This window comes from Mobula birostris, chromosome 10 (genome assembly GCF_030028105.1).
Source record: "Mobula birostris isolate sMobBir1 chromosome 10, sMobBir1.hap1, whole genome shotgun sequence".
In the NCBI taxonomy this organism is placed as follows: Eukaryota; Metazoa; Chordata; class Chondrichthyes; order Myliobatiformes; family Myliobatidae; genus Mobula; species Mobula birostris.
In genome coordinates this window covers 110403500-110418680 of record NC_092379.1, presented here as the reverse complement: position 1 = coordinate 110418680, position 15181 = coordinate 110403500, and the positions used below count along the sequence as shown (strand labels likewise).

Genomic DNA, 15181 nt, shown 5'->3' with positions numbered 1-15181 from the left:
GGCCTGAAACGTCGACTGCACCTCTTCCATTCAGATGCTGCCTGGCCTGCTGCGTTCACCAGCAACTTTGATGTGTGTAACTAACTGACTGCAGGTTTTCAGGAATTAAGACTGTCTTGTGGATGAACTTGTGTAATATGAATGTTGCATGGTTTCAGATGTAGTTTGCCTGAGGATAGAGTAGTAGGGTAGTAATGCTTTGATGGTATTAATACTCTCTTTTATTTCTGGAGAGTGGAGAGAATGAGATTTGTCTCAAAAAATAAGGGAGCATTAGATAAAATTAATAGAAATACAACATTGAAACAAACCATTTGATGTAAGCTGTCTGTTTAGGTGATTAAGGCAACTCCCACTCAAATTCACCTAATCCTTTTTGCATGTCCTCCTATTGCATTTTTGCTCATGTTTATCAAATTCTTCTCAAAAACATGACCAAATTTTATAGCAAGTTTGATGTTCTAATCATTTTCTGGGTTAAAAAGTTTCTCTTGAATATCTTACTAGCTTCTCTTTTAATAGTTTCTGATTTTGGAATCCCTCTCAAGTGGAAGCATTTCATCTACATCAATTTTACCCTTAATTTGAAAAGGTGGTCTATTAGGTAATTCCTCGATCATCTCTATTCTAGAGGAAGTAGACACAGGCTATTCAGTTTTCCAATTAAGTATGTGCCTAGCAGTTTATGCCCAATTGGTAATGATAATGGAGTAATCTAGCGCTGTCAGTACTAGGATACAACATGCTAATAAGATTCTTATCAACAAGAGTGCACATTTGCAGTTACTAATCTTTGAAATGCTGCTTCTTGGAGCTTTTTAAAGTAAACCTTAAACCCAACCCTCTGACTGCCTTGTTTGGCATTGTTGGAGGAAATGATTTTACTCTTAAGCCGAATGATTTGCATATTTTGGCTTTTATTTCTCTTTTGGCCAGAAGTGTTTTGTTGTTTAAATGGAAAGATGCTGCTCCGCCTACTCATGCCCATTGGTTGATTGATGTTATGTCATGTTTAAATCTGGAGAAGATTAGGTGTTCTATTTCTATACCTAGACAAGATTTTTTCACATTATGGGGACCTTTTTAGAACTACTTTCACAATTTACGATTTGGTCAGCAATGATGATGGCTATTATATGTTTGAATTTATGACTATATGTCAGATTTTTTTTTTCTTTTAACCAAACAGCTTTTTTCTGTTTTTTTTTCTCTTTTTTTTCTATTTTGTTATGGGGTTTTGATTTTGCTTTAGATTAGAAAAAATATACCTTTTCAATATTATACTATACATAGTTATGGGGAAATTCAATCTTGTTTCTGTTTCCATAATAACATGAATTCTGTATTCGTCTATGCAAGTAATTAATAAAAATATTGAAAAAGAAAGAAATGCTGCTTTTAGCCTGCTGAGTTATTTATTCAGTGTTTTTTTTTATCTTTTGTGCAGTTATTGAGACCAGTCTACTCAATAATCTAATCTACCCAGTAATTACAACCTTTCTGCATTCGAACGTAGTTTTTGTGGTCATAAACCACAGTGGTGGGTTAGCTATCATTATATATAACAACTGAGGTCCTTTTGAAGAAGGTGTAGAAGATCAATATAACTAGGAGGCTGTTGAACTGTAGATTCTGAGGATTATCTAGGGTGGGAAAGAAGCTTATTTTAATTCAAGCATCTGCAGAATTCCTCGTGTTTGCGTATTTTAATTCAAGGTTGTTTAATAAGCGTGAAGGAGAATGAAATAATTGATTTTCTGGTTCTGATTTAGGAGTGTCTGTACATAACATAACTGACAAGAAATAATAAATTGATGGTTGTGATGGTTGAGGGTATGAAGGGGTAGGTTAGTGGGAATTCATGATATAAGATAACTTCTTCCAAAAGTATTTTTTCTCCTTTTTTTTTACTGTATTTACTCTACAGGAGTATCATTTTCTATTCAATGCATGATTACATACATATCCAGACATCCCACCCTGCAAAAACTCGTTTCAGAGAGGTATCACCATCACTTCAGGGAGGTAGCACCCCCACCCCCCTGCAACACCATATCCCGCCCCCCCCCTGCCCGTCGACCTCCGAGGGTGTATGTAATACTTTGTTTAGTGATTTTGTCTAATCTGTAAACCAAGTTGGGTATATGCAGCAAATGTGACATTAAAATATGTACTTATATTATCATGTTTATTCTATTACAACTTTAAGCAAGTCTACAGGGAGCTTGGGCTCATCACGTAGGACATCAATAGCGTAGCTTCTTAGCAGCTAGCCAGCTAGTTTAAATAACGTTAGCTATGCTGTAAACTCACCTCAACGTGTCTTTTACATTTTAACCCACCATGGGCAATAGAAAAGTCACTGTTGCAAACAGTGCAGCGAGCAACACTGTCATTATTTTTGAGGTCAACTGTAAAGCCCGCCTACAGAGAAAACTGATAGGTCTACTTAGCAGGGGTCCCCAACATCTTTTGCACCGCAGACCGGTTTAATATTGACAATATTCTTGCAGACCGGCCGACCGCGGGTTGGGGGGGATGTTAATCACAACCGGAATATAGGTGATAAGTCAATAGCATCATAACATTTTAGGTAAAGTTTGGATATTAAACAGACAGCGCATATTTTCCTTGTATGAACATATAAAATCATTGCAACACACCAATATTGCTGAATCAGTGGGAGCCCTGGGCTTGTTATCCTGCAACAAGACAGTGCCATCGAGGGGTGATGGGAGACAGCGATACTCGAGGGGGGTTCTTTATGTCCAGTCTATTCCGCAATTTAGTTTTCGTTGTATTCATTGCAGAAAACTCCGTTTCGCAGTGATATGATATTGGAAATGGAAGCAACGTTTTCAGTGCTTTCGTGGCTATCTCAGGATATTTAGCCTTGACTTTGATCCAGAATGCTGGCAGAGATGTTATGTCAAACATACTTTTCAGCCCACCGTCATTTACAAGCTTGAGGAGTTGATCTTTTTTCCGCGCTGACATGAATGATGCGTGGGTAATGACCTCGCGTGCGTTTGAATTCAACAGTGTATGACAGGGAATGAGGAAAGGTGCAAATGACTCATATCGTTTCATATCGCCAAATCATATTATTTCCCCGGTGGTTGGGGACCACTCTTAGCATGAAGAGAGACCAATCAGGATGCTCGCTCTCCCTCTCCCTCTCGCTCTCAAAAAAATCTATTTCCGGGATATTGTATGTAATTTCCGGGCGTCAGGGAGCCACTATCGATATGTGGGAAACTCCCGGATCTTCCGGGAGGGGTGGGATGTCTGCATATCAAGCGCTGTTAGATAGTTGCCTCATTTAAAAGATCTTTCAACAATAGAACTAATACAGTAAATACCTTTAGCCAATATTCGCAGATGAACATTGGATGACTTCCACACTTGCCTGTCCATGTGCTGAGGACATTTGTACTGCTCTTTACTGTTGTGTGGTTGAAATCATCCTGTCTAGCATAGACTGAGAACAGAACTAATGATCATTATCTAGTGAGTCTTGCTGGAAAGCACTCATTGGGTGAGTATAAGATCAAACCCACTTAAGTCACCATCAGCACTGAATTGGGAGCCAGCAGTTTCAATTTAAGAATAATTTGAGTAGACACTGGAGAGTTGCTGACACAATGGAAATAGAACCTGAGTGAAGCTCAGGTGGGCATGAACAAAATGTTTAAACATTATTTACTATTATTTTCAATCATTTCTGAACATTTCCCAGAGTACTGAGAGTGTTTGTTTTAAAAAGCAAATTCTCATTAACTGAGATGGTCATTGCAACAGACAATTGAGCTATGAATGTTAATTCGCCATCCTGATTTCCTCAGGCTTATTAATTCTTGTGAGCCAGTTTCCTATATTATTAGCACTTAAGAAATAGCAATCAAAAATGTACAGAACAGAACCACATTCATTCTTTTTCTAATTTCTAATTTCCTTCTCTATTCACCGGAAGGCATGGTCTCCTCCTGGGGCATGGTTTTATAGGTCAGCAAACCTCTGTGCCATGCAGCTATTCTCTCTGCGTGAGTCTAGGCAGAGAGATCAATACTGCAGTCTTCTGACCTGAAAGCTTTATATTGTTTTGACCGTTGGGACCCATGGTATGAAGTACAAAAACCAGGGGCTGTCTGTCTGATCCATTTTTCAAAAGGTAGTGTGGCTGAGAAGTACAGGGTGCTCTAATCTTCAGCACTGATCACATGACAGGTTTGTGTTTAAGACCTTAAAAGACATAAGGTTTTTTCTCTCTGGAGTGATGAATTTGGGATTCTTTACCTCAAAGAGCCATGGACTCAGAATCATTGAATGTTTTGTAAAAGCAAAGTTAGATAGATTCATAACCAAGGGATTGTGCTATTGCTGGAGGAAATGAATATTTAGAGTGGTTTATAGGGTGCTATTAAAACAGGCTACACATTCTGGAAACACACAAGATGCTGGTGGATGCAGCAGGCCAGGCAGCATCTATAGGAAGAAATACAGTAGATGTTTGGGTTGAGACCCTTCGTCAGGACTAATGGAAAAAAGAGATAGTAAGAGATTTGAAAGGGGGAGGGGAAGACTTGAAATGATAGGAGATGACAGGAGGGGGAGGGATGAAGCCAAGAGTTCTAGATCTGCGTTCCCAAACTGAGAGAGAATTACCCCACTGTGGGTGGTGGGAGTTTCTAAGGGGGTGATAAAGATAAAGACAGTAGGGTGGTGCTCATTAGTAAAAGGGGCAGCTGGGGTATTACAGGCTAATTTTAAGAAATTAGTTACTTATTATAAGCAATTGATCCTCAAAGCCTTATAATTAATTACAATGATCATGTAATCACCTCGTCTCTTGCTAACCCATTGTTCTCTTAGACCAGTGGTCCCCAACCTCCAGGTCGCGGACCGATACATTGCCGCGAAGAATGCAGTGGTGGCCGGAATGCACCCAGCCCATCTTTAAGAAAAAAGCCTAAGTAAACAAGCTAATTAATTAGGTGCCGCCCAGCACGTAAATGTCAGCCCAGATCAGAGGCGACGGGGCAATCGCCTCTAATTCTTCTAGGGTGCATCACAACCTGGTATGGAAGTTGTCCTGTCCAAGACCGGAAGAAGCTGCAGAAGACTGAACATGGCACAGCACATCACACAAACCAATCTTCCGTCCTTGGACTCACTTTACACCGCACGCTGTCAGGACAGTGCTGCCAGGATAATCAAGGACACGACCCACCCAGCCAACACACTTTTTGTCCCTCTTCCCTCCGGGAGGAGGCTCAGGAGCTTGAAGACTCATACGGCCAGATTTGGGAACAGCTTCTTTCCAACTGTGATAAGACCGCTGAACGGATCCTGACCCGGATCTGGGCCGTACCCTCCAAATACCCGGACTTGCCTCTCGTTTTTTTTTGCACTACCTTACTTTCCATTTTCTATTTTCTATTTATGATTTATAATTTAAATTTTTAATATTTACTATCGATTTGTAATCCAGGAAGCGGGAAGTGCAGAATCAAATATCGCTGTGATGATTGTACGTTCTAGTATCAATTGTTTGGCAACAATAAAGTATAAAGTATTAAAAAAAATCATGTCCGTGCTATCCTGAGCTGTGGAAAAAGGTCAAGATGTTCTTTATTTTCTTCCCAGCATCATATTTAGTGGTACGAAGTTACAGTACAGATGCCCAACTTCTTTCAAAGCAATGAAACAGACTGCAAATTATTGAAGTGGGGATCTGAGACTCCTTCTGAGTGATATTTAGTCTGATGTTGAGAAGCGGATATCACTGCACCAAGCCCATCCGTCTTATTGAAAGGTGAAAAAGCAATGAAGTAGTGAACAGTTGGACTACTAATGAAATACTAATGTTGACTATTAATGTTGGTGAAAGTTGTTTATACTGTAATTAAAGAGATAATTTTATTTGTAGCTTTAAATAGATTTGAATAATTTTTGCAGTTATTTGCCACTGCTTTGAATTTCAATAGGTTTCGGTGGGTATATTTAATGTCAGAGAAATCTATACAATATACATCCTGCAATTCTTTTTCTTCACAAACATCCACAAAAACAGAGGAGTGCTCCAAAGAATGAATGACAGTTAATGTTAGAACCCCAAACCCCCATCCCAACTCCCCCCACTGAGCACTCAAGCGTGCAGCAAAGCATCAATAAAGACACAGACTTGCAGTACCCCAAAGACAACTTGTTCACCCGGTAATTTGACATACACAGGCTCTCTCTCTCCCTACTAAGGGAAAAAGAGGTGTCCCTGTTTCATAGTGAGAGGGGAGACATAACAAAACAACTCGCTGGTTTATGGTGTTAAAAGTCTGTTGTATTGCTTTTTCCGAGCTCTGTGCCCAAAGAACTCGAGTTTCTGGGCACATAGCCAGTAGCCAGCTCACTGCTTCTGATTTTCCATGTACTCCCACGACCCATCGGGCAGTGGCACTAGTCTCGAAATCAGCCCGTCTCATTGAACCACAAATATCCTGCACCCTGGAGGCACGCTAGTCTCCCAGGCCACATCCTTGACATATCGAAAAGCCCTGAGCGCAGGTCCCATTCCTGCAAAGAACCAAAGCTAGTGTATAACTCCAGGTCAGAGTCCTCAAAAGAAACTTGAAAGGGGGAAAAAAGTTAACAAAGATAGAAAGTTTCCGAAGTTGCAAGCAAAGGAGGCGCCATTAGGCACCATCACCCTAAGCTCTGCCCCTCTGACCCTTTGAATTTGCAGTTTCTAGTTTCTTTCGCTGTGCATCGTAAAGCAAAATTCTTTATAGTTTTTGTGTAATGGCTAGAAAAGGAGAGGGGGTGCTGGGGATATGGTCTGGGAGCCAAGGGGGTGGCAACCGGATCTGGAGAGTTGTTGATGCTGTCTTCATTGGGGTAAATAGATATTAATAGATATTATTCTGTCATGCTCCTGCTTTGTCAGGGTTGGGTTATTTGTTACACAGTATTAAGCCCTTGGCCTGATCTATATGTGGCCCTTGGCCTGGTCCAATCAAGCTTCTGGTTAGCTCCAGGATATTGAATGAAGACGACACATATTAATGGTGTGGGACATGGCAACTGTAATGTCATTGAATACTCTTTTGTTGGGATGGCCACTGCCTGGAACTTCGGTGGCATAAATGTTGCTTGTCTGAATGTTTATAGGTTTTTCAGGGAGCCACAATAATTGCTGTACATGGCCTCCTATGGCCTCACCTTAATTTTTGACTATCAACTGGGAGTGACTGTGGAGCACCACTTTCTAATTTGGGTACCTGCGAAACTTGATTTTATACTGGCTTCACAATGACATGTCAGCTATAATCCAAAGCAAAGAGGGCAGAAGTTTTTTTTTCGTCCAGAAGGTGGTTCAAGTCTGGAATGCACTGCTGGAGAAGTTAGCAAAGGCACATACTCTTGTGACATTTGCAAAGCATTTGAATCACCGAGGAATAATAGGCTACCGACCAAGTGCTGATAAATGGGGATCAGTGTTGATTGGTACATAATGGTGGGTGGTTTGGTTACTTCTAACCTGAAAGAATGACATAGATTTGGTGGGTGGAAGGGCCTATTTCTTTGTTGTATGAATCTTTGACTCTGTGTATGGAGTATGTATTCCAAGCTACCATTGACTCAGTCATAAAAGCATATGAGGGGATGGATCTACACCTAGCACCTGTAAAACGATTCTTCATTAACTGGAACACACACAAAATGCTGGAGGAACTCAGCAGACCAGGCAGCATCTATGGAAAAGAGTAAACAGTCGATGTTTTGGGCTGAGCCCAAAATGACGACTGTTTACTCTTTTCCATAGATGCTGCCTAGCCTCCTGAGTTCCCCCAACACCTTGAGTGTGTTGCTTTGGATTTCCAGTATCTACAGATTTTCTCGTGTTTGTTCTTCATCAGATGATTGGTTTGGTTATTTCTAGCCTGAAAGAATGACTTGCATTTATAGGATGCATTTTAATATTCTTCACAAATGCATACTGTATTTCACAAGTGTAGTTACTGTTGTGATGTCATGAACTTTGCAGCCAATTTTCACATGAAAGCAGTAGTGTAATTTTTTTAGTTAATTTCTGCAGCCACCTTCGACTGTGAATCCCATTCAGTGTCTTCAAATCCACTTGCTTATGTACACACATGTCTCCAGCCATTTTCCTTTTATCCTTTGGAACTGCTCTTGTAAATCCTTCTGTCTTATTCTGTTTTTCCCCCCTCACCATTGCTTTATCTATTTCATCATCCCAAATTTTGGATCACCTTTTGTGGAATAGCTCGAAACGTTTCTCTATGTTAAGAGTGTCCAGATAAAGAAGAAGTAGTTTGTGTGAAACACTAGCAATCTGTGTATCATGATATAAACTTATGTTTCTGTGTCAACTTTTTAAAAAATTATTATTTTTAATATCCTTAGAAATAAAAGAAGAACTTGTATGCTATGAGGACTCTGAAGACCTACTGGCGAAAGAAAAATTTGTAGAAAAACTCCTCGGTGTATTGAACAGTAACAGATTTGTTTCTGCTCCACATCATCAAAAGGAAAAATGCGCAGTGTCCCGCGGCGGTAAGCTGTATGGGAAAAGTGTTCAAACGCATAATTTCACATTGCTTTGGTAATAATTTAAACAGCACATTATTTGCCGTGTATTCTGTATTGATAAGGATGGATTTACTTTTGATATATTATTGGATTTTTGTTCTCATGGCAGTAAAAGCTGTCGATTATTGGAAGAAATTCTTACTGTTTAAGAAAAATAGACATCGGCATAAAATTTTCTCCAAACAGACGTTAACTAGTTAGTTATAGAGACCAGCATAACTGGAACTTCTTACAAACAAATGAATATTGGACCTAAACATATATCATGGGCAACAGATGGAGAATCAAGCCATCCCATTCTCATAGAGTTTACAACATAGAAACAACCCTTTGGTCAACTCGTCCATGCAGACTAGGAATCTTTCTGAGCTAGACCCATTTGCCTGCGTTTAAACCATATCCATCTAAACCTTTCCTGTTCAAATGACTCCTAAACATTATAATTGTACTCATCATTTTTGGCAGCTTGTTCCATCATCCTCTATGTGGAGAAATCACCTCTCTAATTCTTTACCCTTTCATCGTAATCTTATGCCCTCAAATTTTAAGTCTCTGTTAACCTAGGAGAAAGATTATAACAATCCATCTTATGATTTTATAAACCTTGATAAGGTCACCCACCAGTAGTCTTTGCTCTAGGGAAAACACTACCTGTCCATCCATCTTTCCCTTTTAACTTAAGTCCTCCTGTCCCAGCAACATCTGTACTATCTTTTCTGCATCCTTGCTAGCTTATTTACATCCTTCCTACAGTATGGTGACCAGAATGGTGCATGATATTCCAGGTGTGGTCTCACCAATGTCTTCTACTTCTGTAACATGACGTCCCAACTCTTGTACTCAGTGACCTGTCCAATGAAAGGAAAAGTGCCATATGCCTTCACATATCACCACGTGTTCTGTCAGCTCGTTCAGGGAACTATGTGCCTGTACTCCCTAGGTCTCTCTATTTTACAACACTCCCCAGGCCCTGTCGTTCACAGTGTATGAACTGACCTGGTTTAAATTCCCAAAATGCATCGCTTAGCACTTCTCATAGTTAAATTCCATATGTCATTCCTTAGCTCACTTTCCTAGATGATCTATATTCTGATGCATCTTCAGACAACATACTTCACTGTTTCCAAAACCAACAATTTTTGTCTGCCATCTGCAAACTTGGTAATTCTGTAAAAGAGATGAACACATATTGTCCAAACCATCATCAGTTATTTCTTATTGTCAAAACGGTACCTGCTGTATCTTTCAGAACACTAAGCATCACTGGAGAAAGTGTCTTGAAGTTTTATTTTTTTTAATTATTTTTAAGCTGTCTCTTGAGATTGAGTTTGACTTAGCTCCACTCTGGTTATGTGGGTTAGGTGGTAATTCATGAGTACAATGTTCAAACCATGAGCTGTCTTGCAGAAGGGGCAGATGGAGGCCAATGGAGCCGTGTAGTTTGTGAGGTAGTGAGTTCTTTCCATTGCTCATGATGGGCCTCTTGTGCTCTTAATTCATGGTGTTGATGTTCTCAAGCCATCCCAAATGTTTCCACTGTGCTTTGAGCAGTCTATTTGTAAAGATTCCTGGAGTCATTGAGGATGTTACATTGTTGGAAGGCTTTGAGAACAGCCTTGAATATCCTGTCAGTGGCACAGCCTGAAACAGAATGCCTGTTTTAGGACTTTGATGTTGGGCATGTAAGACTGAACTCTGTCCTCAAATGCAAATTCCTTGTTTCGTCAAGGAAAAGGAAACAGCTTTACAGGCACCAGAAGGCAGAGATCCAGATGTCAAAGGGGGAGTAAGGAACTGACGGTGGATGGTGAGAGCACAGGAGGCTCAGCAATTTTCAGAGAGGCATGACATTTCTTTAGTTGTCTAAAAGCCGCAAGTGGCTCCACCACCTAAAGCTCCACCTCACTCAGAGGCAGGAACAAGGATGAACTCATTAGGAACAGAAGGGCAGTCAAGACCCATTGTTAGTAATACTTTTAAAATATCTTCAGCCCATCTCTGCCCTTGACGTCAATTTAACTTCATTCCACAGCAAGTTCTCTTGGTCTGTCTTGTCGATTAAGTTGAAATGCCACTATCCCAACTAAAATCTATTAAGCAACACAGATCAAAGTTGCTGGTGAACGCAACAGGCCAGGCAGCATCTCTAGGAAGAGGTTTACTCACTCTTCCTTCAGTTAGTCCTGATGAAGGGTCTCGGCCTGAAACGCTGACTGTACCTCTTCCTAGAGATGCTGCCTGGCCTGCTGCGTTCACCAGCAACTTTGATGTGTGTTGCTTGAATTTCCAGCATCTGCAGAATTCCTGTTGTTTGCGTTTTTAAAATCTATTAAGGTTTTGTGGGAACATGCAACTGAAAGGCGATGAGGGCAGCTTTGAGGAGAAGGAAGGGTCTTTGCAAGAACGTTGAAAGATTGAAGTTCAAAGTTAAATGTTGAAAGTAAATTTATTATTGAAGTACATAGGAGGGGTGATTGATAAGTTCATGGCCTAAGGTAGAAGGAGTCAGTTTTAGAAAACCTAGCACATTTATTTTTCAACATAGTCCCCTCCTACATTTACACACTTAGTCCAGCAGTCGTGGAGCATACGGATCTTGGATCTCCAGAAAGTGTCCACAGCAGGGGTGATTGATACGTTTGTGGCCTAAGGTAGAAGGAGATGAGTTATACAGCTCTCGTTACATGCACATGCAGTTTAGCTCTTTGAGTGATTATGCAGAAAGTTTGAAGTTAATAACTCATCTCCTTCTACCTTAGGCCACGAACTTATCAATCACCCCTGCTGTGGACCACTTCTGGAGGTCCAAGATGCCGACTTCTACAAAGAAGGGATCCGTATGCTCCGCGACTGCTGGACTAAGTGTGTAAATATAGAAGGGGACTATGTTGAAATATAAATGTGCTAGGTTTTCTAAAATTGACTGCTTCTATCTTAGGCCACGAACTTATCAATCACCCCTTGTACAACGTATGTCACCATATACTAAGCTGAGATTTTTTTTCTTGCAGGCAATTCACAGTAAATACAAAGAAACACAATAGAATCAATGAAAAACCGTACATAAGACTAACATGAACCAATGTGCAAAAGACAGCAACTGCGCAAATACAAAACAACAATAAATAAGTAAAAAAATCTATAAATATCAAGAGCATGAGATGAAGTGTCCTTGAAAATGAGGTTGTGGGAATAGTTCATTGTCGGGTGGGTGAAGTTGAGTGAAATTATTCCCTCTGGTTCAAGTTCCTGATGGTTGAAGGGTAATAAATGCCTCCTTCCTTTGGCAGCAGTGAGGAGAAAGCATGAATTAGATGGTGGGGGTCCTTGATGGTGCTTGCTACTTTTCTGTGACAACACTCCTTGTAGATGCGCTCAATGGTGTAGAGTCATACAAAAGAACAGCACATAAACAGGCCATTCAGCCCATCTAGTCTTTGCTGAACCACTTAAACTGCCTTTTCCCAGACCATAGCCCTCCGTGCCCCTGCCATGCATGTATTTATCCAAACTTCTCTTAACTGTTGAAATTGATCGTGCAGGCACCACTTGCGCTGGCAACTTGTTCCACACTCTCACAACCCTCTGAATTAAGAAGTTTTTCCTCATGTTCCCCTTAAAGTTTTCACCTTTCACCCTTAACCCATGACTTCTCATTAGTCCCACCCAACCTCAGTGGAAAAAGCCTGCTTGCATTTACCCTATATATATCCCACACTGGGTCCGGGTCCTTGCTGAAGCAGGAGTTGATTATAGCCATGATCAACTTCTCAAAGCATCTCATTGCCATAGATGTGAATGCTACTGGACAATAGTCATTAAGACATCTCACGCTACTCTTCTTGGGCACTGGTATTATTGTTGCCTCTTAGAAGCAGGTGGGAACTTCTGACAATAGCATTGAGAGGTTGAAAATGTCCTTGAATACTCCCACCAGTTGGTTGGCACAAGTTTTCAGAGCCTTACCAGGTACTGCAACCTTGCAAGGTTACAACCTCCTAAAGGACAGCCTGATATTGACCTCTGGGTCAGAGGTCACAGGGTCACCGGGTGCAACAGGGATCTTCACAGCTGTAGTTATAATCTCCCTTTCAAAGTGGACGTAGAAGGCGTTGCGCTCATCTGGTAGTGAAGCATCGCTGCCATTCATGCTATTGGGTTTTGCTTTGTAGGGAGTATGTCTTGCAAACCCTGCCAGAGTTGATGTGTATCCGATGTCGTCTCCTATTTCACTTCAAATTGTTTCTTTGCTCTTGAAGTCACACCTGGTTTTCTTGTACAGACCTGTATCACCAGACTTCAATGCCACAGACCTAGCCCTCTGCAGATGACGAACCTTCTAGTTCATCCATGGCTTTTGGTTTGGGAATGTATAGCAAGTTTTTGTAGGCACACACACATCCACACAGGTTTTGATGAAGTTGGTAGCAACTGTGACATACTCATCCACATTTGAAGATGAATCCCTGAATACAGTCCAGACCACCAATTCAAAGCAGTCCTGTAAGTGCTCCTGTGCTTCCCTTGTCCTTCTTTTTCTTTTTCAATCTTTTTATTAGTATCGTAGTGATAAAGATTAACGTAACATAATAATCATACAAAGTTATTGGGATTACGTTGTTGTAATTATCATATATAAATATAAACCCAGTTAATACATGGATATTAAACCTCTCAATCTTACAGGATACAAATATTATATATAGACAAATTAACATGAAAAAGGAAAAAAGAAAAAATATATTCCCCCCTCCCAAAAAAAAACTAATCTAACAAGATAGACCAATTAAACTACAGAAGAAAAAAGAAGACATGGGCTGTTGTGAAACATAAAAAAAATGAACTATTAGTGCCGTCGACTCCGCTCCTCTCAACATATACTAAAAAGAGATAGAGTAGGTTTGGAAAAGGTCAAATTACATCATATGAAAGTATTGAATAAATGGCCTCCAAGTCTTTTCAAATTTAATAGAGGAATCATAAATAACACTTCTAATTTTTTCTAAATTTAAACACAACATAGTTTGGGAGAACCAATGAAATGTGGTGGGGGGATTGATCTCTTTCCAACTCAGCAAAATGGATCTTCTGGCCATTAGTGTAAGGAATGCAATCATCCAACAGGTTGAAGATGTTAAAAGATTTCGGTCTATCATTGGTAAACCAAAAATTGCAGTAATAGGGTGGGGTTTTAAATCAATACTCAAAACAGTTGAAATAATATCAAAGATATCTTTTCAGTATTTTTTAAAAAGAGGTCATGACCAAAACATATGAGTTAAAGAAGATATCTTGGAGTGACATCTATCACATATAGGATTTATATGAGAATAATAACGAGCTAATTTATCCTTAGACATATGAACCCTGTGCACTACTTTAAACTGTATCAACACATATTTAGCACATATAGAGGATGAATTAACTAATTGAAGAATTTTTCCCATTTTTCAATAGGTAAAGTAATCTTAAGTTCCCTTTCCCAATCGATCTTAACTTTATTAGATACGTCTGGATGTATTTTCATAACTATATTATAAATGTTTGCTATTACACCTTTCTGGAAAGGATTTAAACCTAAAATTTTTTCCAAAATATCCAATGAATATAAATTCGGCAAGGTAGGGAGGACAGTATTTAAACAATTTCTAATTTGTAAGTATCTAAAAAAAATGGGATCTAGGCAAATTGTATTTGTTAGATAATTGTTCAAAAGACATGAAACAATTATCCAAAAATAGATCACAAAATCTTAATATACCTTTAGTTTTCCAAGCCAAATAGGCTTGATCCATGATAGAGGGTTGAAAAAACAAATTAGATATAATAGGACTTGCTAGAATAAATGATTCAACCCAAAAAATTTCAAAATTGAAACCATATTCGTAAAATATATTTTACTATTGGGTTAACCATTTGTTTATGCAATTTAGAAAGAGAAAAGGGAAGCAAGGTCCCTAAAATAGAACCCAATGAAAACCCTTGTAAAGATTTACATTCAAGATTTACCCAATGTGGACTTGAAGTTATGTCCAAATCCCATGACCAAAATTTTAAATATCGAATATTCATTGCCCAATAATAACATCTTAAGTTCGGCAATGCCAGAACTCACTCCTTTTTAAATTTCTGTATCTTTGACCTATCCTAGGATTTTTATTCTGCCATATATATGAAGAGATTTTAGAATCAACCTTGTCAAAAAAGGATTTCGGAATAAAAACTGGCACCACTTGAAATAAATATAAAAATTTAGGTAAAATAATCATCTTGATTGCATTAATCCAACCTATCAATGATAGAGACATTGGTGACCATTTGGTAAACAAAATTTTAATCTGATCAATTAAAGATAAAAAATTAGCCATAAATAAATACTTATGCTTTTGTAATTTTAACCCCCAACTATGTAAAGAAATCGGTAACCAATTTAAATGGTAAACATCCATAAATTGGAACCTGCATATTTAGGGGAAATAGTTCACTCTTATTAAGGTTTAATTTATAAACAGAAAAATTACTAAACTGAGCCAACAAGGATAAAACAGCAGGAATGGATTTCTCAGGGTTA

General features: G+C 39.2%; 1 protein-coding gene across 2 annotated transcripts in view; it reads left to right on the top strand.

Annotated features, from left to right (window-relative positions):
* LOC140204255 (uncharacterized protein C8orf48-like) overlaps positions 1–15181 on the top strand; it is an 88168-nt gene that overhangs the window by 11128 nt on the left and 61859 nt on the right. For both annotated transcript variants that reach the window (XM_072270818.1, XM_072270819.1), the window contains exon 3: positions 8425–8574. In XM_072270818.1, the coding sequence (XP_072126919.1) occupies positions 8425–8574 (150 nt within the window). The remainder of the gene's footprint in view (positions 1–8424; positions 8575–15181) is intronic.